Source organism: Corapipo altera, unplaced genomic scaffold, assembly GCF_003945725.1.
Source record: "Corapipo altera isolate COAL_440 unplaced genomic scaffold, ASM394572v1 50, whole genome shotgun sequence".
In the NCBI taxonomy this organism is placed as follows: Eukaryota; Metazoa; Chordata; class Aves; order Passeriformes; family Pipridae; genus Corapipo; species Corapipo altera.
The window spans coordinates 7,390,753-7,416,531 of NW_020884889.1; the positions used below are offsets into that span (position 1 = coordinate 7,390,753).

Genomic DNA, 25,779 nt, shown 5'->3' on the forward strand with positions numbered 1-25,779 from the left:
AACACAGCTGTCACTGTAGGGTTTAACAGATCTTCCTAGTCAGTCTGAAAGATAAGTGTGCTGAAGATACGCTGTAACACTCTATCAGGATTTACTGGACAAGACCAGCAGCACCCCTGTTGAGCTGATGTCATTTACAGAAAGGCTGCTCCAGTCCTTGCTGTTAAAACTGGTGATCTGAGGGCTTAGTCCTAATATTTGCTAGAAGATACATGTTAAGGGAACAAGATTTTTGATGAATAGGACCTGATTCGTGCCTGCATAAGCTCAGGGTTTCTAGGCACGCTGGTGCACATGTGTTGGTCTTTCTCCATTCTGGCTTCAGGTTTTCAAAGTTTGCTGGTGAGTTGAGCCAATAGTTCCATTAGTTTTATTGGAGAGGTATGCTGTGATGTGCTTAGACTCAGCTGATTTTAGATGTCAGATCAAAATCTGGTATTTAAATCTGAAATGCAGTTCAGACCTCAGATTGTCTCTTTTTAGAGAGTACAGAAAAACAGTGCAGAGACAACCCACAGCTATATTCAGACATCCTCTTCTAGCTGTGCTCTCTCTCTCTTTATGACTTTTCCCTTCTCCAGGGTGCTCACATGACTGATTCCTAGCTTATCTCAGTCAAAACTATTTGGTTAGCAAAGAACTGCTGTTTAAATGTTTAAGCTAACCCAGCTGACTTTGACTGAAGTGCCTGAAGTAGCATGTGTGCAGAAAGGTCAGCTGGGAGACTGGAAGTAAAAAAGCAGTAGTTGGAGGCAATAACATCTTCAGCCCAGTCAGGCAGAGAAGGATGAGTAGAAAAGCCCCAGGCTTGTGAGAGCACAGGAGTAGTGGTGTACTACAGTACTCCATGTGAGTTAACACACTTTGCTTCTCAGGGACTGCCAGGTCAGCTCAGGTATCTCTGCATGGCATCTCATCCTCACACGGAGCCTTCTGCATGTGCTTCCCACATGGTGGCATGTGACCATTCCTCATGGAATTTGTCTTTTTGTTGGAAATTTTTAGTCTCAGTCTGTTCTCTGGGCACAGTCAGGGGAATAAAGTGGCATTTTCACTTGAATGTTTTGAGGGTGCTGGTGTTAAACACAACATAAAGACAGCTCAAGTCTTGCTTAAGCTTTGTCTTCAGTATTTGAGTCTTAATGAGGAAGGAAAATATGAAACTTCATTAGGAACTTAGTTTTAATTCAAGGAAAAACAAAACGTTCGTTATTAGTTTTTTAGAAGAGAAAAACATGCTTATTTAGTCTGTATTACTTTGTTAGTTAATACATGAGACCTTCATATGCTGTTTGTTGTAATAAATTATGTCATTTTGGAAAGGTGTAATTCTAATACAAAATCTCACTTAAATATTCTTGAGCAGTAATACCCTTACTTTTAGAAAAGACATTACCTTATTTTTGTATTTTCCAAAACCTACATTTTCTGTTTTGGAACAAGCAATTTGGTTTCTCCAAAAGTAAGAACTTTTTCAAACAGATGTGTCTTTTTGTAACTGTGCTAGCAAAATCTAGTTTCAAATGATTGGAATGTTTTTCAGGAAAGGGAAAGAGGAGCAGCATGTAATTTTTTGCTGAAATGTCACATTGCTGCCTGTCTTTGGGACAGTGGTTCAGAAACAGTGAAGCTTTGGTCTCACAGGGTAAAAGTCCCATTGGTCTGGATTTCCTCCATAAAAGTGCTGCCAATACACTGCACATACCTGGCTGGGCATCCAACTTCTGTTGTACTTCGTTCCTACACAAATCCTGTTTACTTCTAGGGATTTAAGCCAGTTTAAATTTCACTTCTATTTACCGAGCAGTTTCACCTGCCTGCCTGACTTTTGCTGGTCTCCACAACAGCCAGTACAGTGTCTGTACCTCCAAAACTTTTTTCTGAAGGCGTCCTTACATAACACATCGCACTTCAGCCGAGTCTCTGCCCTCCCGTGTTATCTGTAGACCATCAGTGCCCTCTGCTGAATGGAGTGAGCTGTGGTTGCAAGCTGGAACAGAGACAGCTCGTTCACTTCCAACACAGCAATGAATATTTCATGGGCTGCTGTCGATAAAAGCTCACTGGTGTTTTCTGTAATGGTGCTGGTTGTCAAGTTTCCCAAGCAATCAGTGTATGTCAGTGTTTGCATAAATCCACTGAAACTTGTCTCCTACTTTTTTAAATATACAAGTGAAGCTTTTTAATCGGCATGGCTTGGAAGTATCATCAGGCTCTGTGTTTTCTTTGCTGTGTCATTCTCATTCCCTTGTTTTTCTTGCTGTTATTTGTAATAGTTTGCAGTTGTGCACCTCTTTGCTTTCTGCTGTGTGTTGCCTATAATGCAACGTGTGACTCTTGTTGACTGACGTACTATCTCTTGTTTCTAGGTATGATGGTGATCAAATCTCTGGTGATAAGGAAAAGTTTGCAAGGTAGGCGTGTCCTGTAGAGCTTTTCTGCTGAGAGAAAAGAGGGGGATGTTCGTGTCCAAAAAATGTCAGTACGTGTGCCTTAGCTTAGAGAGCTGGTTATTTTGTTTTAGGTGGGATGATGATCAAAGGATTGCTGACACAGGTAGGAAAAAGGGAAGTCAAATATGGTTTACCTCCATTTTTGCTTTATAAGATGCCATTCTGACTGATCAAAAGTCAGAATGGATGGTGGATCCAAAAGTGCTTGAAATCAGAAATACAAACCCTAAGTGGTTTTGAATAAACTGCCCGGTATCCCAGAATTTAACGTCCTTCCAGAATTTCCATATAAAAACAAAGGTAGAAATGACAGAATTAGGACATCATTGTGTTTACATGTTTATGAATGCCAGGGTTCCTAGGACACACGCTTTCGGAAGAGGACCACAGCTCCTCTTTTTCTTTTAAGGATTTAAATTTTAACAAGTTTCAGGAAAGTGTCAGGGTTTTTGTTTGCTTGAACATTTTCACAGCCAGTAGATTAACATGCTATTACTTTTTAGCTTTTATGATCATAAATGAAATGGACTGTTGGGATATTCTTTTCTTCTTGGGAAGTTTTGCAGTCTCTTTGTTTACTCTGTATAATGGTTGTTTTCATACTTCAGGAGTATTAAAATACTTTAGTGGCAAGACAATGTCATATGTATTTATAAATGTAAAATGTATGTTGAATATGTCTGTTCTTTGTTTCTCTTTCTTGATCACTGCTTCTGTGAAAATGCTGAACTTAGAGCAAGCTTTCATCATGTAAAAATGTTTTTTTTCTTCCCCTTGTCCACATTTACCTGCATGTATAAGCTGACATGTACGCAGGTGTGCTGTATGTACATGTGCACTGTCACACAAGCTACTCTGCTCATGTGTGTGTACATGATCCAACTTCCACATCTGTGCAGACCCACACAAAGGCTGTTTATCAACCAGGTGAAATGAAAGGTTCACAATTACAGTGTAATAGTGACCTCAGGCAAGGCTTGGCTGTGATTTACTGAGCAGCCAGGGGCTGTCATTGCAGGCACCCACAGCTGGGTTTCCTGAGTATCAGACAGGAAGCACAGGCATCAGTAGGAGTGATAACTCTGCATGTAGCCCCAACAAGGGGTATTTCTGGAGACAGTGCCTCATGCATGTAACACCTGTATGCAGGGGCAGGATACACATTGTAAAGCAGGCCAAGCCCATGCATTCCTCTATTTCAGAAAGCAGCATGCAACAACTCAGATTATTTCCTGCATTTTAAGAAAAGGCTTCATTCTTCAAAGAAGCCAAAAAGTGTACCAAGCCTATCTTCTGCTTTCATGATCAGTCTTCATAGCAGTCAGCTCTAAAGAATGTTCCAGTTTCTTTTAATGTTGTGTTATCACATCAGTCAGTGCTGGTGGACTCTCCAAGTGATCACCTCTCACGTCTTGTTGGATCAGCCAGCGATCCCACAAGAATATGCCATGCTCAGCTCATTGAAATGAGTGGAAGATGCTGCTTTGACAACTGAAGCATCATCTACCTGTTGTGTACTTGTATTTAGCTGCCACCTGACAGGTACAGTATAAGAAGAATAAGTGCAAGGCACTGAAGCATTCTAGGTCCACTTGGACCATTTCAGATATATTGGTGTGATTCCTTAATAGTGATCAAACTATGGTGATTTCCAGAAGGGGAAAACTGAACTCCCAGGTCTTTGTTTCTGAAAGATTTTGGTGTCTGTCCATTTTGAGAATTCTCAAATTTGACTCACCACCTCAGTCATATGTTTCCTCTAAAGGATGAGAACATTGGAGCTCAGCCCAATCTGGGCAGCATCAAGTACTGTCATTGTTATTTCCCTGCTGTGCTAGATTGTTTTTGAGCATAAATTCCAGTCTATGTCTGACAAGCCAGATGTTTACTTGCTGTCTTTCGTACTCATTTTATTTATTTATTGGGATTTTTTTTCGTGTGTGCTGTTATACCATATATAGTCCCAGTGCTGCAGTCTGATCCTGCAGTCATGTAGTTACTCCCTGCAGGGATGTGGGATGTTCCAAAGAGTATTTCAGGACTAGAGATCTGTGTATCATTGAATGTGTTGGTTTTTTTTTTTTTTTGTAAGTCAGCACTGATACTGCTGATCTGATCCAGCTGTTAGTGAGAGGTTTCCTCTAAAAGACACCTTTTATAAGCAGATCCAACATCTTGAGCAAGGACTGGAAGCTGAGAGATGCATCTCAGCAAATTTGGGAGTTTGGCTGATGTCAGTTCCTCGTATCTTTCTTACTTCATTTTTGTCCTTAAACCAAAGGAGATTAAGCTGGTTAAGAGATTAAGGTCACAAGCCAATAATTAGAAATATGGGTTCTTTTCACAGCTATGAACAAATCATATTTGTCTGTCTGTGGCCTGGATTTTCTACCTGTAAACTGAGGGGGATAATAGTGGTTTGCTTTGTAAGGGACTTTGCTCTCCTGGGGTGCAAACAGCAAAAGAAGTGCCAAGTATCGTGATTAGTTACCTCCAATTTGAATTCTTACACTGCTCATGTCTCTTTTCTGTTGGTTTGGTGTTTCTTTAAATGTTCAGGGAGAATCATAGTGAAATCGAGAGGCGCAGGAGAAACAAGATGACCCAGTACATCACCGAGCTGTCTGATATGGTGCCCACCTGTAGCGCCTTGGCTCGTAAGCCCGACAAGCTGACAATTCTTCGGATGGCTGTTTCACACATGAAATCAATGAGGGGCACTGGAAACAAATCTACGGATGGAGCTTACAAGCCTTCGTTTCTTACAGAACAGGTAGAATTTCAACAAATGTCCGTTTCCTCTGGTGTGAATACAGTCAGTTTTTTGTGACCGTTTGGACTTGATCTTAAGTCTGACAGATCTTCCTCTTTGAGGAAGCAAATTGGTGTTCTTACTGTTGAGGTCTGTCTGAAAAACAAGGCACTTGCTGCCTCTCAGAAAGGAATTTTCACCGCCAGGTCTGAGTTCTTCCCATCCTAACAAAGATTCTCTAAAATAATTAAAAAATGAGTCTGGAAAGACCTGTCTGTCCCTCTGGGGGTTAGAGGAAGGTTAAAAACATTGTTTAGTCTTAATAGTGAACTTCCCAGCAGCTGAACTGGGCAGAGATGAATCCCATCTGTACTGGCTGAGGTACTTCCTTGGTTACATTTTCGATGGAAGAAGGGAGATGCACCCAGTGCTTGAAGGAAAACTGTGTTTAACTGAGTGCATTTGAAATTCCTACCACCTCCATTGTTTTTGAAGTCCTATGGGTGTAATGTGCATTTTTGTGGGCTGAAAAGATTTAAGCACTTACACATGTAAGTTATGGCCAAGGCAATGCTGCTTTCTATTAGAGAGACAGCAGCTGCTGCTGACCTCTCAGTGCTCATCTCTAGTTATTTTGGCTTTCTTGAAGTGTGTTTCTGGAGGGACTGTGCCTCCAGGTGGGTTCAGGGCTCTGAGTGCTGCATCTCTGGTGGATGTGTGGGTGTCTCAGGACAGAATCACCCAGGATGATGAGCAAGAGACCATGTAAAGAAAAGGACAAAGACAGGGTTGCTTCAGACCCTTTGGATCTCTGAGGCTTAATATGCACAGACTGGAAAATGAAAGCAAGAAGTGATACAACCTTCTTGTATTGTGGCTCAGGCCCCCTAATGGAAGAGGAGGCTGGGGATTCCTTCTTTGTTCCCATTGCACTTTTATCCAGTGACTGTTTAATTTACAAATGGAACCCATCCTGAGAAGGGCCAGGGAAAACCAAACGAGAAAGTCTTGTTGGTTTCTTTCCAATTAAATTATTCAGGACATTTAATTAAGGAATGAATTTGCTATATGAGTTAGAACTGTTAATTTCTTCTGTTTTTACTCTGAAATATCTTTTTTTTTAATATACATATAATGTTAGATGCCCATCATGCAATATGCAGTGAGTATTAGTTCCTTCATTTTCCTAAAGTACACTAGATGATCACCAGATGAAAGGCAATAAAGGAAAACAAAGTGTTGTTTGTTACTGAGATTGGCAGTTTATGCCTTGCTACAAGTTTGGTTGTGTTTTTACATCAGCACTACAGTGCAAATTTCAGTCTAGGTTTTGATCAGCTAATAAGATGACAAGAAAACAATGTTCTTTGACAGGGACAGATGTTTTATTTAATTCCCTTTTCATGCTGGCATTCTAATCAAATCCTTTCTTTGGAAGGAACTGAAACATCTTATCCTGGAGGCTGCAGATGGGTTCCTGTTTGTAGTTGCAGCTGAGACGGGGAGAGTGATCTACGTATCAGATTCTGTGACTCCTGTGCTGAACCAGCCTCAGTCTGAGTGGTTTGGCAGCACTTTGTATGAGCAGGTTCACCCAGATGACGTGGAAAAGCTGCGAGAGCAACTGTGTACATCCGAAAACTCAATGACAGGTCAGATATGTGTGATGTATGGCTCTGTGTGTTACTGATCCCGGCAGAGTTTTTCCTGATGTTCAGAATGCCTGGTTTAAAAATCTGGTAAAAATGGAATTCAGCAAGATTAAGCTGTTTTCTTGCAGGTAGTGCAGTAATATAAGTCTTCTTTTGCGTGACTACATTTTACTCCCTATTTGTTTGACTTCAGTCAAACCACCTTCACATAGCTCTGCATTCAGACTTCTGGTTTGGAATCTGGATTGTTCTCAGGCTTGGTCTGGAAGTCTAGGTTGTTTTCATTTTATCCTCAGTGAACTTGTGACTTTACAAATACATGTTTCTTTACGGCAGTGTTTGATTTGTTATCGAAAATCATACTTTAGACTTTTCCATTTTTGTAAAAGTTTCTTGTGGTTTGCTAACTGGAATCCTGGGGAAAAAATCCAACATTTGGCAACTGAAAATGTAGTGGATTTTAAATGGGAGACTTGCTCCTGTAGCAGTGGAGTAAGTTACCTGTAAGTTGATTACCTATCATGTTGCACATAAAACTAAACCATATTCATATATCTACTATAACTCTGGCTTTTCCATCATGCTCAAAGCTACCAATAGGAAACTACCTAGTTTTTAATAGGATATGTGTATGTTATAGCTATGAGAATTAGCTAAATCCTGGTTTAACTCAAACTTGGAAAGGAGGGAACCCAACTTCTCTTTTTATTATCCACATATTATGTTTATAGCTAAAGGAAAAAATCTAGGGGATAATATTTAACAAAATCCTGATCCATGAAAAAAATCACATATTTTCTCTTTGCTTTAGTAGTTAAGAATTCTGACCTGGTTTGCTGGAAGTTTTGTTGTGTTTCATAACTCAAGGAACAGTGATCTACTTCTGAGCGAACCTGCACACTGTTTACAGCTTCCATGTCAAAACAGTGCCAAATTCATGATTTCCTGTGGTTTGAATGTGATGTGGTTTTGGCAGAACTTTCATGTATTCACATTGTAAGCTCAAAGCAAAATTCTGTGGCGAAAATCCAGATGGATCAAAACCAAGTGAACTGTTAGGGAAACCTGTGCAGGGCAAAACAGCAGTTTCATACCACGAGACTTGCAAAGGAACACAACCTCTATTTTTATTCTGTAGCCTGTAGTACATCTTAGTGTATGTACCATCTTCCTCCAAGAAGCCTCAGTGAAGTCATGTTTTAACTTCCAGAAGTGCTGAGTTATGGGACTTAACCTGCTCAAACTAGAGGAGGACTAGACAAATTCGGAGCACTTCTGAAAACCCAACTCTGTATTTTTCCAGCCTTAACTATGTGCTTTTCTTTTACACTAAATTCATCTGTAGCCAGTGGAAAGAGATCAATAGTATTTATGGAGCTAAATCTTTTCCCTGCCTGAGTCTTTTGGAGTTGTCAGATTGACACAGGAGACCTATAAATCTGGTGTACATGGACAGCTGAACATTTTCCCAGTGTGAGGAAAGCAGGGTTGCCTGTTTAATTTTTTGAGTAGTTTTGTTTTAAAGATGTGGCTGGTGAAGTACACCGGCTATACTGGTAGTTCTGTCAGTCTGTGGAGCATATAGATAAACAGAAAGCTCTAGATTTATTATATTAAACTTGTATTTCCTTGATTCCATAAGTTACCATTAAGTAAGAGGTGCAGTCTTCTGTTAGGGCTGCCAGTCCAGCCTCGGTTTGTTTATAAACAGCATGCAGCAGGATTTCAGCACTTTACTCTTGCTCCTTTGAGATACCTTTCTGGGAGAAAGGTGATTCTAGAGTGCATTCAGCCAGTTGCACTTTTCTTCCTGTAACACAGATCATACTGAGAGTAGCTGCTTTGTAACAGGTACTAAGTGAAGCATTGCAGTGACCTGAAATAATCTGTGCCTTAGAGACATTTTAAAAGAAGTCAAGTAGGCAAATGCACTTCCTTTAAGTCAGTGTTTATTAAACCATTTAGGCAGCCCCCAAGTTTCCCTGGGCTTTTAAAAGTCATGTTTCATGCAGAACAGAGGGCAATGTAGAGTTTGAAAGAGATGGAAACCACTAGCCAGTGAGCTGCATTTGACGTTTTTCCTGCTCGAAGTGAAATTCACTTCAGGCAGCAGGAAAATCCTCATCTTTTAGTGACCTCTGGCTGTGGAGGACAGGATCTGCTTAGGGAAAAGATTTTCAAATGGAAGTGTAACAATATGTTATTATTTTTAATTTTGTTCTCTTCCTCATCTTCTCAGGGTCCATTTTCTCAACCCTATAACCTTCTCCTTCAGCCCTTGATCTGGGGAAGCAGTGACAGCATCTTGACAAAGAAGAAACTTCACTTGCCTTGTAGCAGATTGGAGCAGTGTCCTTTGGTTATATTTGTCTTATTACAAGTGCTGATCATTAGTGCCGTATTGCTGGGATTTTCCCAGCATGTCTTAGCAATCCTGCTACCCAGAGAAGCCACTGCAGACCCTGAGAACTTGGGAGGCTGCCACTGCCAAAGGGGAGTGACAGAGAACAAACCTGTGGAGAAAGGAGGCTCCTGCTCACATTTCTGCCCCCAGGAGTAAGACTGAGACTGGGACTGTGCTCACATGAGCATTTCTTTGGCAGTCACACAGCTTATGCAATCCTCACCTCATCTCACCCTCTCCCTTGGCATTTATGTGGTACTACAATGAGTCACATCAAGGGCCCAGCTGAAAGCTAAACTGAGCTAAAAACCCTTGGTTTTGGTAGAGATAGCTCTCTGACCCACCTTTCCATGGGGGTTCTTGAACTCTGAAGAGTGCTAACACCAAGGAGAAGTGGGAAGTGAATAATTAAGGATAAGGAGAAGACAGGACTTCAGGAACTGTAAAAATTTGGCATATTGAAGTGACTGTTTAACTATGGCCTCAACCACATAGTGTGTTTGGGGAGTTAATTGCTTGCTCTTTTTTAAACTCTTAGGATTATGGGGAAGGATGCATAGTTTCTATTTCATTTTGTGCCCTTGGAGATTTTATTCCCTGGAAATGGAACAATTGACTGCTTGTTTGTTGTATGTTAATTGCTAACACATTGTAGCAACAGGAAAGCTGAACTGTGAAGTGTGTGCGAGGTTTGAAATGCTCTAGAAAAGAGAGCAGCTGAGGCTTGATGATAGCAACAAATAGTACTCCCAAAAAGTCTTTACATGCGTCATGTGCCTGATTAATCAGAATGGGGCAGATATGTGAAGTGATAATTCATTTTTCCTCTTTGTTCTTGGAAATACGCAGATGGCAAAACAAATGACTTCCAATATGTATGAAGATCAGATCCCACAGGAGGATCCATTAGCAAAGACCTCTTTGCCCTTAGGATGCACTGATGGAACTTGGTGGATGTTGGGTTCAGATGCAGGCTCAGTCCTGGTGCAAGCGAGAACCTCTAAACAGACACCAAATCTCTAATGGTGCAGAGAAGAGACAGAACTTAGATTGAAGTGCAGAGAAAAAACACTTTCCAAGAACTCCTCTGCTACCTTTACTTGTAAAAAAATGTAGTAGACTGTCCTGTTAAAATACAGTGTTCCAGAGCACTTTGCAAGACTGATTTCTATGAGTCTAGCTCTCTGTAAGCAGTTAATGAAAGAGTGGTGAATATAGACATCTTTGTATGGTTGCCTGGAAATACTCCCAAGTGATTCCGTGATATGTCTGAGATGTGCTTGTCAATCTTAGATGTGCTTGAGATCCCTGTTCTTGCACCCAGCATCTCCAGCGGTGCAAATGGGAAACACCCAAGTTTGTTACCTTCAACTCTGAGGTTATCTTCAATTCTGAGCTCCAGGTAGGACAGCATGTAGAAATTGAGCTATAACATCTGCCTTCAGCCTCACTCTCTATGCTAAGGCAAGGCAGGGAGCAGCAAAGCCACCTCAGGACATTTGGGTTCAGAAGGTGTCCTTGCAAACTGCTTCAGCTGAACAGTTAAGAGGTGCTGAAAGTGTAGAACCATGACTGCAAGAAAATTATTAGAACCAGAACTTTTACAGCTCTCATTTTCAACTGATTTAAAGATGACTAAGTCACTTCACTTGCTAGCTGAAAAAGATTAATTGAGGTTACTTCTGGACAGAACTTGTATGCCAAGTTTAGTCTTGGCATGATCTTTTATTGCCATATGTTATAAGTGTAAAAAAGTAGAACTTTATGATGGAAATGGTGACTGACCACAGAAAAAACTGAGCTGGTAGGTACCTTTTGAGAAGAAAAGAGTATTTTGTGACAATTTGCTGTGGTTTGTGTATGTTATGGAAACATGACTCCATGTTATACAAGCAGAGATTTGAATTGGAGAACCTGTCTTGCAGAACCTTCAAATAATGTGTTGTCTTGCAGTGATGATTTCACCACATGCAGTTTTCTGTCCAACTGCAAAGCTCTGTTACCAAGCAGTTTGTAGACACAGCCACAAAATGCAGATGTTGTAGATAGAGTCAAATTGTCTGTAAAAATGAGAAAAATGGTGTTCAACTTGAAAGAGGGCAGTGCCAGAGACCAGTAGCTCACCAGTGGGGAAGCAAAGTCAAGCTTTCCACAGCACTGAACAGATGGGAAGTGCTCAACAAATGGTAGATAACCATGTGAAAGAGAAGATTAGGGATAGCTTTTCTCTACAACAGATACTCTTCCTGAAAATCAGCACATGATTTTTATGCTGTGAGCTGCCTTATACTCCCATGTCAGTTTTCCAACTCTGATTTCTGCATGATCTTTCTTAGAAGAGAGGGGGTGGTTCTCATATTGACAGCCAGCCAAGTGAATGCAAATGTGATTTGAACTCTGACTTTCCATGAATTATTTAGAACTCCAGCTGATACAGAGAAGAACTGGATGAGACTCCTATTTGACTTCACATGTAAAATTCTCAAAAGAAATTCAAAGACCAACTTGAGGCATGACCAGAAACTCAGCCCTGGCAAATATATTTCTGTCATGCCTTAACTGTCATCATCAGTAACAGTAAAACTCACATCTAATGGAAAAGTAATATATTACCAAAACAATTAATGGGGTGACTTCTGCACTATATTAGCAAACCACATTATTAGCTTCTCCACATCCACTTAAAGTTGGATCAGCCTATTTATTAAAAAAAAAAATGGTAAAAAAGTCTATTCTACTGTAGGCTTTTGTGCCAAAAATTTTATACCAATAATATATTGTCAGAAGCTCTGTCTTCCCTGTGTCTTTTGTAGACATTAAGATACTTGTCAAAGATTGATGCTTTTCTACCCAGAGCTCTTAACGCTTCTTGAAAAAAAAATGGAAAGAAAAAAAAACAAACCCTTTTTTCAGAGAAGTGTGTCCTTGCTGAGATAGTCAACGAAACAAGGAGCTGTCATAAAGCTCCTTTGGGACTTTGTTCTCTAGCCTTTGGTTCTGAAGAGCACATTTATCAGAAGGTTATGCATCAGAAAGGTACTCTGCGTGTAAAGGGCGGTTTCAACTGGCAGCACTTGATTTCTTTATTATTTTTTTTACTTCTGTCTGTGAGCTCTTTTAAGTACATGAACCCTGAAGAACCATCTGTCTCTGAGATGTGCCCAGCCCAGCAGCTTAGGAAGTAAGAGAACAGAGAATTAAAACCAGATCTCAGTATTTTCGATTTTAATATCTTAGCACAGGATAACTGACCCAGTATGACAGTTGCCTTCTGGGCAGGTAGGGAATGAGTTGTATAATATTTTGTTTATAGAGAGATTAATAGCTACTTGTGCTTTGTATCCCAGGATAAAACAATGATTCCTCATCAGCTCTTTTCACGGAATGTCCATGAAGCACCACAACCTGTAGGATGAAGATGAGCAGGCATCCAGTAAACAACGAGGAACAAAGCTGGTGGGATGGGGAGGAGAGAAAGTTTCCATAGACATTATATGAGATGTCCTGAATTCTTTTATGTCTCTGCAGAACTGTCTGAGACTTGACTCAATATTTTATGGGATTTTCCACCTACACACATACCCACATGGCCCCCACTTTATTCCTTAGGAGAGTGGAGGCTGGAGACAGCTGTACCAGGATTATTGCACCTGCAGTGGAAGGGAATAGAGATTTTGGAAAACAGAAGCTTCAACACTGTAGTTGTCCTGAAAAAAGAGGGAACAATTCCTGAAACATACTGCCATGTATAGAATATATATAAGTGATTATGAACAGAATATTTCAAGTTTCATTCTGTTTTTACTGTAGAAAAAGTCAGTTTTGGCAAGGCATATTTTAAGTGTGAAATCTTGGAAGAGATTTGGCTTGTTGTTGACAGCTACCAAATCATCATGTGATACCTGTTTTTCAGTAAAGTTATGTGGTCCCACTGGCATTGTGGAGAGTGAAGAGGATGTTTCAGAGGTGAGACTTTCCACACACACCAGCCCACTGCTGTGCTATTGTTCCAAAGCAAAAAATCTGCCCACATTTTTGTGGACTGTTTGTTCCCATAGCAGGAAAGTCACAGTGCCAGCCACATATGGCCTTTGAACTTGGGCAGTGCCAAGCATAGGAGTTCATGGATTTTCAGCTTTAGTCTGTTCATCTGACATGTTTCTTAAATGTAGAATGGAGGAAATTAATGTTCTGCTTCCTCAATCCCCATTCTGTTTGCAAGGAAATGCATTAGTGCAGTAAGTGCTTAGGAGCAGAAACAGGGAACTTGTGACTGTACAGCATCTTAAGAGTGCCATTCCTGCCCTGTCACACACTAGACAATAACACAGAAATAAGAAAAACCCAGTCTGCTCTCAAAAAATCGATACTTTCAAATGGTCATATTTTAAATGTATGATACGTTTAATCTCTCAAACATTCCAGGAGAATTTTGTTTTCTTTTGGTCTCTAGGACTGTTTCTGGAGGGGAAAAAAAATCCCTCATGTTGGGAGAAGCCAGCTATGTGTAAAACAGTTCAAAAAGCAACTCCTACACAAACACAGTGACCCAGTGGTATCCCTGCTGCTGACACATTCCATTTGGGTGGAAAGTGCTGGAAGGAAAACCAGTGATAATAAGTTGCATTTTTTTTAAATTACTTTGGTAATTATAATGGTGGTTTAAAGAGGTCAGTACATGCTTTTACCAAAATAAGGAAGCAGTTTTAGCCTTGTACTCTGAGGCAAACTTATTACACCTGATTAGTATTAGGGAATGCTTTCAGGGTGAATTTTCAGGTGTTTGGACATGCATGTGCAAGTGGGTTTTGTGGTCACTATTTCTTTCAGTCTTTAATTTCTCACTTGGAAACTGCCACATACTTTGGTCTGTTGTCACAGATGTTGGACTGGATTATTTTCAGTTGCTGGGTTTCAAGGGTGGTGGGTACTTTTTTAATGTTCCATATTTATTCAACCTGCTCTATTTAGTTAAACACGATGAGATATGTGAAGTTGATGATATTTTTTTTACCTTCTTTGAAAAATACCAGTGTTTTACAAATACTTGACGAACTTCTTTGGTTAACACATCGCCAACAAAGCAGTCCAAGTGTGCATCTTGGAAAGTTTTGGCACTGGCCCTGCTTGCAACCCTCTGTAAATCTCAGGTGTTTCTGATCTTTGATGGCAACTCCACAGATGCTGGGAGGGTGCAGTATTAGCCTTAACATCTGCCCTGTGAAGCAGGAGCTTTTCCTTTAGCCTCATTTGAATGCTGTGTTGTCTCAGTGCAGTTAATACAATGCACTAAAATATTTTATTATTACGTGATGAGTTGTAGCAACAGCCTGGGGAGGCACAGGGAGGAGGAGTGCCTCGTGTGTGTGGTAGTATTCCACCCACTTGCTTCAAAAGGGGAATAATTGTTTTACCCCATGCTGCTGTCATCTCTCTGTCCTTACCTGAGGCTCAACTGTTTCATAATACTGAGAGAGCAGAGGCAGGAATTCCACAGTCTTTGGTCCTTCCCTGGCCTTCCACCAGCCTGTTGAGACCACGGCACTCACTTGCTCCTCACTGATACCCTGCACAGAGCTGCAGGGAGGGAAAAGCCTCCTGTGTGGCAGCGTGTAACCGGAGTGGGAACGTGGCCCACTGGCAGTTTTCTGTGGTTTTGATCTGTTTTGTTGTAGCGCCTTAAATCTGAACTTATGTCATCAAACATTCTACTTTGTATTTTCATAGCGTGGAGACTTTTGCATGTGATTTCTAAGTGTCTCGAGTCTTCAGAAAGAGAGTTAAAACTTACAATGATGTTTTGCCTCACAAACCTTATTTTAATTGAACTAAAGAAGTAACCTATAAAATCAACCAGACAACATCCTTGGACCTTTTTCTCCTCTCTCTCTTTCCCTCTCATGTGTTTAAATTTCATTCTGTCTGCAGCAAAACACCTTACAAAGTCATCTTGTGGTCATTATTTATTTCCTCTAATGGACTATTCTGTGGTGTGTCACCACAACCAGATTTCAGAACCAGACAATACTAGTGTTTACTAATAAGCATAAATCTCAGTTATTTGAGTTTGATAATGAAGTACAAATAATACGGAATGCCAGGAGCTGAAGCTTTTTTGGCAGAAGGGTTTTTCAGTAAAGCTTTCTGCTGAGCGTTCAAGTGAAACAAATAGGTTAATTTAAAAGCTACTTACAACCTTTATATATTGATTTATTATGCAGCTGTGAATGGCAAAAGAATCAGTTACGTATTTCAGTGTTATTTTGGATAGCTGTCCTGTCCTGGGAGTATCTGCTGATGGTGCTTTGGGGTTTCTGGGGTTTTACATCCTTTTTCTAGTTACAGAAAGTCTGACTGTCTTTTGAGGAGCCATTTGTATCTTGGATCACAGGCAGGCCTTTGTATGATAGTTTTCTCCAGCTCAGTCTTTCCTTCAAAGACATCTGATATGGTATTTGTAACAGAAGTGCTACCCCAACTGCCCAGCTCATTGAACCACGAGCTTTGTCATGTGTATTTGTTTAGGGACTGAGCCTGAAAGTACCTGCAAAGATCAGAGTGTGGCTGAGTCAGGGCTTGTATGAACCTATAGCACAATAAAGCTGCTGCTGCTAAGGTTTAAATGAACTATGCAAAGATGAAAAAAGAAAGGATCGTTGCCCCATTTTACAGGTAGGGAACTGGAAACAGAGATAGATGCCCTGTGTTTACGTCTAGGGAGAGCTTATACATCTATGTGGGCTTCTATAAACTATTTTCATTAGTACACAATGTTTCCCATACATAAGGTAGCCATTCTTGAGAGTTCAAAATACATTTAGTTCTTAAAATGTTTTATGAGTTGGTTTTTTGGTTGGTTTTTTTGGTGTTATAACTTAACTTTCAGCATATGCTTTGAATTATTTGCTCACTTTTTCAATGTCCAGTTTTTCCAGGTCCATCAGCATGCATGTGATCTGTAACACTATCCCTTCAGATAGTCCCTTAAAATTAACTCAATAGCAAGGCTCAAAAGAGCACATAGTTTCCTTTTTAATTTAATTAAAATGATGCATATTTGCCCAGCACTGTGGAGAATGACATGATGCAGACTGGTTAGTCAAACATGAAGGCAGGCACAGCAGAGACCTTTTGGTCTTGTGAGCTTTTATAATAACAAGTTGTATTAAGCAAACAGCTGTGTAACATGAGGGGTTTCTTATTGAAAAACAAGAGGGGGTGAGAAAGCTTTTCAATTCTCCCTTTGTGGGTCAGTGTCTCCAGTTGGTAAGTAGGGGATAGACAGATATTTAAAAATAGCTGCATTTCTATTGCATTACTACTTCTTTTATTTTTTTTTTAACTTTGCTGTTGATTGGATCAACTCTTCATTCTATTGTAAGAATGTCATAACTTGACTCTAATGCTTATACAACGCCTTTTGCAATTAGATGATGTAAACCTTAACATATTTAGAGAGGTTCAAATAATCCCCCTGAGAAGCTAGACTGGTGAGGAGACTGAGCTTTGATGGTTTATATTTATAATCATGGAATAGTTTTGGTTGGAAAGGCCTTAAGGATCATCTAGTTCCAACCTCCTTGCCGTGGGCAGGAACATCTTCCACTAGACCAGGTTGCTCAAATCTCTATCCAGCCTGGCCTTGAACACTTCCAGGGATGGGATGTCTGCCCCAGGATGGGACAACCTGTGCCAGGGTTTCACCACCCTCGTAGTGAAGAATTTCTTCCTTATATCTAATCTAGACCTATCTTCCTTTAGCTTAAGAATCTGGAAAGATTTAAATTGCATCAACCATCTCCACAAGATAGGAACATGTCCACTGTTGTTTTCATCCCTATCCCTTCACCCCGTGCGATGTCCTGACTTTCCTATAAACCAGAGATTGGAGTTGTGATTGTGGTCTCTAAATGCTGTGATACCAGTAAGTGGTGACTTGTGCTACCAGACAACTTCCAAGCAGAACCCAGGAGCTCCTGCACCACAGGGCAGACAGTCTGGAGAACAGACCCTTTCCACATGTGAATTAAAACTGTACGTACATGAATCCAAAGTATGAAAGAGCAGAGCCTGCTGCCTGTTCCAAACCCATCTGCTCTGCATCATCCCAGTCCCTGGCCACAGTCCCACGTCGTGCTGCTGTGTCTGGTGCTGGGGAAGGAGTGTTGTGGGGAGTGCCAGTGTCTGCACGCTGGGCTTATTTGTGAACGAGATGAGCATCACGAGTTAGCAAATTTTTTCGGGGAAAACAACCTCATCAGGCTCTTAATTTCAAGAACTGTGCATTCTTTATGGCCTCTCAGTGTGTTTTAAATGTTCAAGAATTGGTGTCTTTTTTGTCAAAGATTTAAAAGACCATTAACTAATCAGCAAATATGAAGGAGTGGTGTTACAATAAACAACAGGTTTTGGGTGGGCATTGCCTGTGGGATCTGCACTGTAACCTTGATGTGATCAAGGGAGTACCTCTGTGAAATCAGTGCTGGTTGTAGGTGCACAGGGTAACTGGTGCCAGTCGTGGTTCTGCCCTTAGTCTGTAATTTTAAGTTAGGATGGTCTTAAACTCATCTGTTGTTTTGAGTGTTCAGGCTATTTCTATTCCTCATGTGTTTGTTTTCTTTTCAATGAGGGGGCAGAGACATGCACTTTTTATTGGTACAGTATTGTTAGTATTGCATTGTTTGGTGGATTCACTCCACATATATGGTGGTGTGATGCTGAAGAGGTGCTCTGTTTTCCTGTTTATAGAGGATACTTGGTTGCCCTGCAGCCTATTTCCGAGCTCTGGCAGTTGCTCTCAGTCTCACCAACCCTACAGTAAATACCTTGATATTTGTAGGGCAGGGACTTGGGCTTTCAGGACAGAGACTGTGTGCTCCAGTCTGTATGTGTGTGGTAGATAGGTCTTTGCATTTATGAGCATTGCCTTTATGTAAATAATAAACCCTAAAATGCTGAAAGAAAGACTGTCCATGGTTCTTTTGGGGTTTTGAGGGGTTTTTTATGTGTTATTGTCTTATTTGTATATTGTGAGCTTCTAGAATCTAGTTTATGTAAATGTGAGTTCCTGAAAGGTGTTTACATTGCAATTGTGATTCTTAATGTATTCTTGTATCATCATCTATAACTTTTTTTATATTGGGATCCACAGGGTGGATGTATATTTATTAAACTTAATAGAGCTTAAAGCAGTTGCTGAGCTGCATTGAACATGAGATAAAATTGTATCCCTTACAGTTTTAAGGCTGTACATTTGTAAAGATTTTTATTTTGTTTTATTGTTGAATTAATGCTGAATAATCGCTGTCATAAGCTTATCAAGAGTAATTTAACATAAATTGATCAAATTTAGGCTATTTAATCTTATTGAAGACATTTTCATCATGTATTCATAATGTCTCTGTTGCTTTCAAGAGGGACTCTGTCAGCTGAGCACTTCAGTCAGTGCAAAGCTGAATGTTCAGCTCTAGTCAGTGCATAGGTGTAAACTGATAAATGAAAGCTTAAAAAAGTTTCACCTTGTTTTCTTGAACTTGATTGTTTGTCCCAAGCAGTGACCTGTATCTTGATTCTCTACAAACTGTTTTAGATGAGAACAGTCGTCTTTCAACTGATCTTTGCCACTAATTTATAAAGACTTAATGTACTAATAGAGCATCACCATGGAAGTCCTTTGTTTTCTGACCCTTCAGTTTGAGGGTGAGCTTGCATTTGAAGCTGTGTTCAGAAGCAACAGTACCTTGACTATCGCTTTGTTTTTATTTTTAATTATTTCCTCTTGTTTTCCTGCATCCCTGTCTTGCTTTTTCCGGTTTTATAGTAAGATAAAGATGTTTTTAGTTTTCATAAGGATTTTTGGGTTCAGTATTCCTGTGTTCTGTTTGTCTTCCTTGAGCAGCCTGTGGAGTATTTTTGATGAGCACAAAGTTATCTTTTGTTATCTTGTCCAAACCAAACTTAGTTTATCCTTTATTTTATTTTACCTGGAAAGAAATATGTGGACAATCCGGTGGCTGAGAAGAATTATGAAATATCTAACTTGTTCTTTGTAAGACAAGACATTATCATCTAGAGAGTGAAATTTGCTGGGTTGCTGAAGATATTGAGGGCAAGGTGAGACTCCATATATTCATTCAGACTATTTCCTTATCAGGTCCAAGATTCTGTGCAGGACAGCAGTCCATGTGCTCATGAGTTAGAGGGAAATGGAAAATTGTATCTCGTACTTTGCCAATAGGATTTTTGTGCACGAGGCCAAAGCAAATTTCATCCCATCTCTGTAAGCTGGGTGTTTCCATGCTGCAAACTGGATGTGAGCACCATATGCCTGTTTTTAGAGGCAGTCATTTCAACTTGCGCTGAAATTTTTGCAGAAGAATGTCCTTATGTAGCAACCCTTCCTTCTGGTTACAGACTGAAGGATTCTTAGAACTAGAACTCCAGCAGAGAAAGCATTTGTGGTGGAATTAGGTGTTGAAGTTTATGGGAGTTTCGAATCCACCAAAAAAAAGAGAAAGAAATGAAAAAAGTAACAAAGAACAGACTGTGTTTGATTACGAGGCTATAAACCTTAGCATGCGGTGCATAAACACAGAGTAACAAATTTTCTAACAGGCTGGTGCTATTGTGTAAAAGTGGATTTGAGCCAAACTCCCAGATTTGAAACCCCATGAACTTCAGTAGGCCCGGGCCAATCCTTGGCGCAGGTTCATCTCAAACACTGAAAGCACAGAAAACGTGTTTGTACATTCACAGTAGCAATTGGAGGTCCAAAAGGGGAAGGTTTGTGCATAATCCGGTCGCTGTTTGCACACGCAAGGGATGTATCAGTGCCAATATGAACATTTGTCCCCCTGATCATCATGAGAGTGGTTTTAGGGCATCTTTGAAAACACCCTGCAGGGAATGTTTCTGGCATGTATCCTCATTCCTTGAATCTGCTACCAACTTACCTCTTTAGGGGGAAGAGTTTTATATGGCTTCTCTAATTTTACCCAAATAATGAATCACTTGCTCATTGTCCTCATCTCTGTGGCCCCCTCTGACAGCCCTTTCCTGTCATGACAGCTGACATCAGGTTCCTGGATCACACAGCAGGCTCCTGCTCTGAGGACAACTGGTTTTATTACAGGTTGAAGCAACACTGCCTTCTGGATGGGGGCTGTAGTGGGGAGATTTCAACAAATTATCAGTTATACCCAGACCAACCGTAGAGATTTATGTGCTAGTTTTACAAGCATTGTGCTCATTTGTTTGCTTTCTCCTTTGCAGCAAAGCAAACTCTGGTTTCCTCCAAATTGTGCAGCTGCTGTAAGTGGCAATAAGACAGCAGTGTCAGTCACAGCAGTGCTCCTGCACTTTGCTGTATCCCACAGTTGTGTCTGGAGCTGGAGAGGAGAAAAGTTTAACATGAAAATGAACTACATGCAATTACCAGTTTATGGGGAAGCTCATAAGGAGTCCAGCTGGTGGTGGCACTGGGATGTTAAACTCTTCTACTGAAGAAACTAGAAGAAGATATTAAAAAAATACACGCATGCACTGTTCAGTTAAGAGAAGTTGTTAGAGCATTCTGGAATATTTCTTATTAATAAAAATATAATTGTCAACTTTAGCATCAGATGCACTTCATGTGCATCCTGTGGAGAAACTTAAGTGAGCGTTTATCATGGAGGATGCAGGAACACAGAGATAAGAATATTTTATGGTTCTGTGACAGAGCTATCATCAGGGCATGCCACCTCCTTGAACTGAGCTGCCTTTGTGACGCTGAGATGCGATTTATGCTGTTTTGCTTTACTTAGTCTGTTGATCTATAATTCTCTTTTTGATACAGTTTTATCATGTTTCTAGTACCAGATGAGACACAAACTGCTTGTTCTTTGTCAAAATCTGCAGTATGTTGTTAGAGCTCTGCAAGGTTAACACATGCATGATGGACTATTGAAACAAGCTGCTGAGAGAGCTTTGTCGTAATATCTGTACACCAAACTCATACTCTGACTCATACTCCCACATACCCCCTGCAGTGATTTTGTAAGTCAGGGCAAAATTTAGACTTCTGTTTGTTATCTGGTACATATTTCTAAGACATTGCCAAACAAAAAGCTAAATTTAAAAACTCTGTCTTTTGTTTTTGGGGGTTCCGCACATGCCAAAGGAACACGTGTCAGCAATTCTAGAGTTAGTGGCCACGTAATTGTGAAGCATCCTTTTTGTTTTTTTTTTAATAGATGTTCTTGGATGATAAAACCAGAGAAATTCCTTTTAGCTGTTTGAGTTACATTTACTGTCACTGCTTTTTGATTAATATTAGTGTCTCTTCAAGAATTTATACTGGAATGGAAAAAAAAAGTTCACAGAAAACAACTTTTGTTTATGTGTATGACAAAGTTATTGTGTCCAAAGAGAAAAATGCTTTTAATGATTTGATTTGACTGGCACACTTACATGGACAGCCATTGGGTCCTGCACATGTATTCTATCTTCTTTGTTTTGTCGTGTATTGCCCTCACTTGTGAACAGCTTGCCTTCTGCCTGATCATACTTTATTTTTCTAAATTGTGTGATTATTTGAGGTGATGGGGAAATAGACTGTGGCTTTGGCTATACAAAATAAGACAGAGAGACAGACTCCAATGCAGGGAAAGGAAGTGTGTTTGAACTTCAGATCCATCCTAAATCATAGGGTCAGCATAACTGAGCTGGGAAATATGGTGGTACGATTTCACCTGAATTATAGACCTGTACTGATATACAGCACAGTGCTCTGAATTGAAGCATCTTTAGGAATTGCTCCCAGACTTGTTAACTTCTTAACCATCCAAGATACACCTTGGAGATATACCAAATGACCTGTTGGCAAGGATGGCTTTCCTCCAGAAGGAGTTATTTGGAGTATACCTTAAGAGTAAAATGCTGCTGCCTAGTTCTTTAGCTAAAACATTAATCTTTAAACTATTACATAATTATTTTATTCTCGTTCATGGATGGAAGTAAATATTTAAGGGTAAAGTAATTCTGAAATTGGTGTTTGGCAGTAGGATTATTTCATAACTTAATTTTTGGACAGAGACTTTTAAGTCAGTCTGGTGAGGAGACTGAATGTATTCTGCATGATTTCTACAGTACAGACAGAGTATGGTATCTTACATTGCTGTAAACTTGGCTGGTTATATCACAGTAAAGACTTAGGCTTATATAGTTTGTTACTGAAAGATACCCACCTTAAGCATGTGAGTTTGCTCATGGCCTGATGTCGTCAGCACTGCTGACTGTCATTTAATTGCCCAGCAGCTGTTGCTCTGCATTTCTCTTGCCCACTGTTGCTTTTTTGGGTGCCTCCAGCCTTATAGCGTCATGGACCTGGGGCAATGATTCATTTCTAGTGTGTGCAAGATTTTATACTCATCTGTTATCTGTTATCAACTGCGCTGTAGATGCAAAAGTCCATTCTGTTAGATCTTTGGTGATAAACAGGAGGATTCTAGGTGATAACTAGTACCCTGCAGTCACTGATCTGAACCTATCTGTAGTAACCACTGCCTTCTGTTTTGAATGAAAAAATTAATCTGTTACCCCATTGTTACTAAAGACCTCCCCCAACTTACCATAGGAGTGCCAGCTCAGTGGTCCCTCTTGACAACTTGGTAGCTGTCTGCACTTTTCAATGCTGTGCCTCTGGTCTGTGATTCTGAGGTTTGTAGTCAGCAGGGTCTGGACATGGACCTTGCATGGGCTCGTGTTTCTGTTTGGTGGGTCAGATCCTCTCACTGGTCCAGCTGAAAATTAACTTTCAAAAATACTCTGACTTGTCAGGTTTTCATCAACTGGGAAAGGGCCCCGCCACAAGTGATGTGTCTCGTTATCCAGGAGAAAAGTTTAGTCTTATGTGCTTCTCACCGTCACAACAGTTCTGGCTGTGTGAGGTGCTGCTGTGGTGGGAGTGTCTGGATAGGCACAAGCACAGGGAAAGAGAGCAGCTGTCTGGGGAATGATACAAGTTGCTTTATCTGCAGTTCTGGTAAAGAGTGGAGCGAATCAAGTCAAAAGCTATGCCTGCTGTCACTGTCTTGTCTGCCTCCAGACATTTGACTCTGCCTTGGAAGTTGGTCTTGGGCCAACCAAGAGAAGAGCCATCACAGTTGTGACTCAGAGTCAGCCTTGCTGAAATTGTTAGTTAAGCCAGCACATAACTGATCCTCCCCTCTGAGACCAGGATCAAGACTTTTTGTTGGTATTTTTTTTTCCCCTAACTGGGCTAATGGCATTCAGCTTATGAACTTCTTGTTATCTTAGTTTCTAGGAAATGGAATTAAATTTATGCACTGAACACCAGTTGCTCTCCCTGGCATTTCTAGGACGAATCCTGGACTTGAAGACTGGAACAGTAAAGAAAGAGGGTCAGCAGTCCTCAATGAGAATGTGCATGGGATCCAGGCGCTCTTTCATTTGCAGGATGAGGTATGCATTTACCTTGGATTCCATGATAGTTCCAGTCCTGCCTCAGGTTGTCTGACTTCAGACCTTGCTTAAAAGCCAAAGCTGTAATGACACTCCCATGAAGCATTTCTAGAATGCTTGCTTTTGGAATTGGAGGAAAACTGAAACCTGTCTTCCTTTACAATTAATGACAAAACAGCACCTTATTTGTGTGTTGTAGTTATTCTTATCAGTGTGGGGTGTAGGATACTTTTTTCAGAGAACTTCATGACCACTTCACCCCTGGAATGTTAGCCATTGTCTCTTCCAGTTAAGTTGTTTGAATCAGTGCTTTAGGAACAAAGCTTTCGCAAGAGTAATGGAAGCCCAACTCTGTGTATTTTTTCAGCAAACCAATAATATTAAAAGAATTTTGAAAATAAACAGGAATTCAGTTGCAAACTAGCCAGCTATGTAGGAATTAACCTAAGCCTGGTATGAATTACCAGATGTCAGCTGGCTGATACTAGATAAATGAGTAATTGTTAGAGGGTTTTTAATTTGCAATTTTCCAACCTCTCCTGCAATGCTTGGGCTTCTTTAAAGATATTTGCCTGCCCAGTGCTTTTCATCGGGTCTCATGAGCACTTCTGTTGTTTTAGGTGCTAACAGGCTAAATTGCCTGTTGCTATTGCAATAAATTTCTGTCTGTGTGGTTAAGAGGGGAAAGTACATAATTGCATCTGCAACCTAAATACAGTATATATGCTGAAAACAGCAAATGCAAAATTTGTCAGAGAGTGAAAAGCACAAAGCAAAATATTTGACATATTAAAGTACAAATACCTGTACTTTGGTTTTGTGGTGAATTTTCTTCGTCGTGTGAGGAGACTGAATGTATGACTCTTGGGTGCCATTGTAAGGTGTTTATACACTATGCTTGCAAGATCAGACTTCACAGATAGAGCACCTAGAGCACTTTTCCCCCCTTAACTGGGAGGAAAGAAATTCGGTTAGGAAGAGCAGCACTGGGAATTTTGCTGTTTCCTCCTCCAAGCTGCACACACTTGATGGTGTTAGGAGGACTTTTTTTGTACACAGAAAACCAGGCCTAATGTCCTGTTTGCAGTTGTTCCCCAGCTTTCAAAACAATTCACATTGCAGTTATTTCCTAGCACCCTGTTTCTGTAAACTCCAGTGCACCAGAGTGATTGTACACGTGCCAGTAGCCCCATTGTTTTCTAATTCTAAATCTTATTTTAATTGTTCATTCCTTCTCCTTGGCAATGACTGAAAAGAAAAAAAAAGGGGAATTAAAAAAAACCTTCTGGGAAGAATGAGTCTCAAATAATGTGAACTTTCCTTGTGATTGCTTCTTTCATTGTTATTATTCCTTTTCCCATTGAAAATGAACTGCATTTACCTTCAAACTATTTACTCAGCTTCAAATGAATTTTTGAAATTGTACAGTTAGGCATGGTTAGAAATATCACAAAATGCACATGAATAAGTGTTAAAGTTTCTTGACAATGTGCATAGTTTGATCTTGCAAACGTTAGTTTCATGTCTGTTGACAGTGTAGCTGGGGTATGGCAGTCAAAATGCTCTATCCAGGGGAGCTACTGGAAAACTGAGATTGGTTTGTGTGGATATTTGGTGTCCTGACTTATGTTCTTCTCCAGTTTTCACCCTGGTTTTATGGTATTTTGGAGAGTGTCTATTCTTTAGCCACCCTTGGAATATCAATTTCAAATAATTTTTAGGTTGAGGGAGTGCAGAAGGGAATCTTTTTCTAGTCTCTTCTATTTTTCTAAAATTAAGAAAATATTTGTAGCACATGTAAAAAGCTCAGCCTGCAGAAGCAGCACATTCTGAGAAAACATGAATCTGCAACTTTTTGTCAGAAGTAAGTATCCATTATTGTCTACTTATATATGCTAATAAAGATCTGAAAGTGCATTTTCATCATGTATATTTATATTTGAGTCCTATAAACTGTTAATTTACTTTTAGGTGTGGAAATGCTCCTCTGGATCATTTACCTCTGAACAGAATAACAACCATGAGAAAAAGATACAGGTACTATTATTTATTTTA

General features: G+C 40.1%; 1 protein-coding gene across 4 annotated transcripts in view; it reads left to right on the forward strand.

The window, feature by feature from the left end:
* The window catches only part of ARNT2 (aryl hydrocarbon receptor nuclear translocator 2), a 98,888-nt gene that overhangs the window by 31,600 nt on the left and 41,509 nt on the right, over positions 1 to 25,779 (forward strand). For 3 of the 4 annotated variants that reach the window (XM_027644315.1, XM_027644314.1, XM_027644316.1), the window contains exons 4-8: positions 2,370 to 2,414; positions 5,013 to 5,226; positions 6,644 to 6,857; positions 23,622 to 23,724; positions 25,696 to 25,761. In XM_027644315.1, the coding sequence (XP_027500116.1) occupies positions 2,370 to 2,414; positions 5,013 to 5,226; positions 6,644 to 6,857; positions 23,622 to 23,724; positions 25,696 to 25,761 (642 nt within the window). The remainder of the gene's footprint in view (positions 1 to 2,369; positions 2,415 to 5,012; positions 5,227 to 6,643; positions 6,858 to 23,621; positions 23,725 to 25,695; positions 25,762 to 25,779) is intronic. The other variant, XM_027644317.1, reaches the window with a different exon arrangement.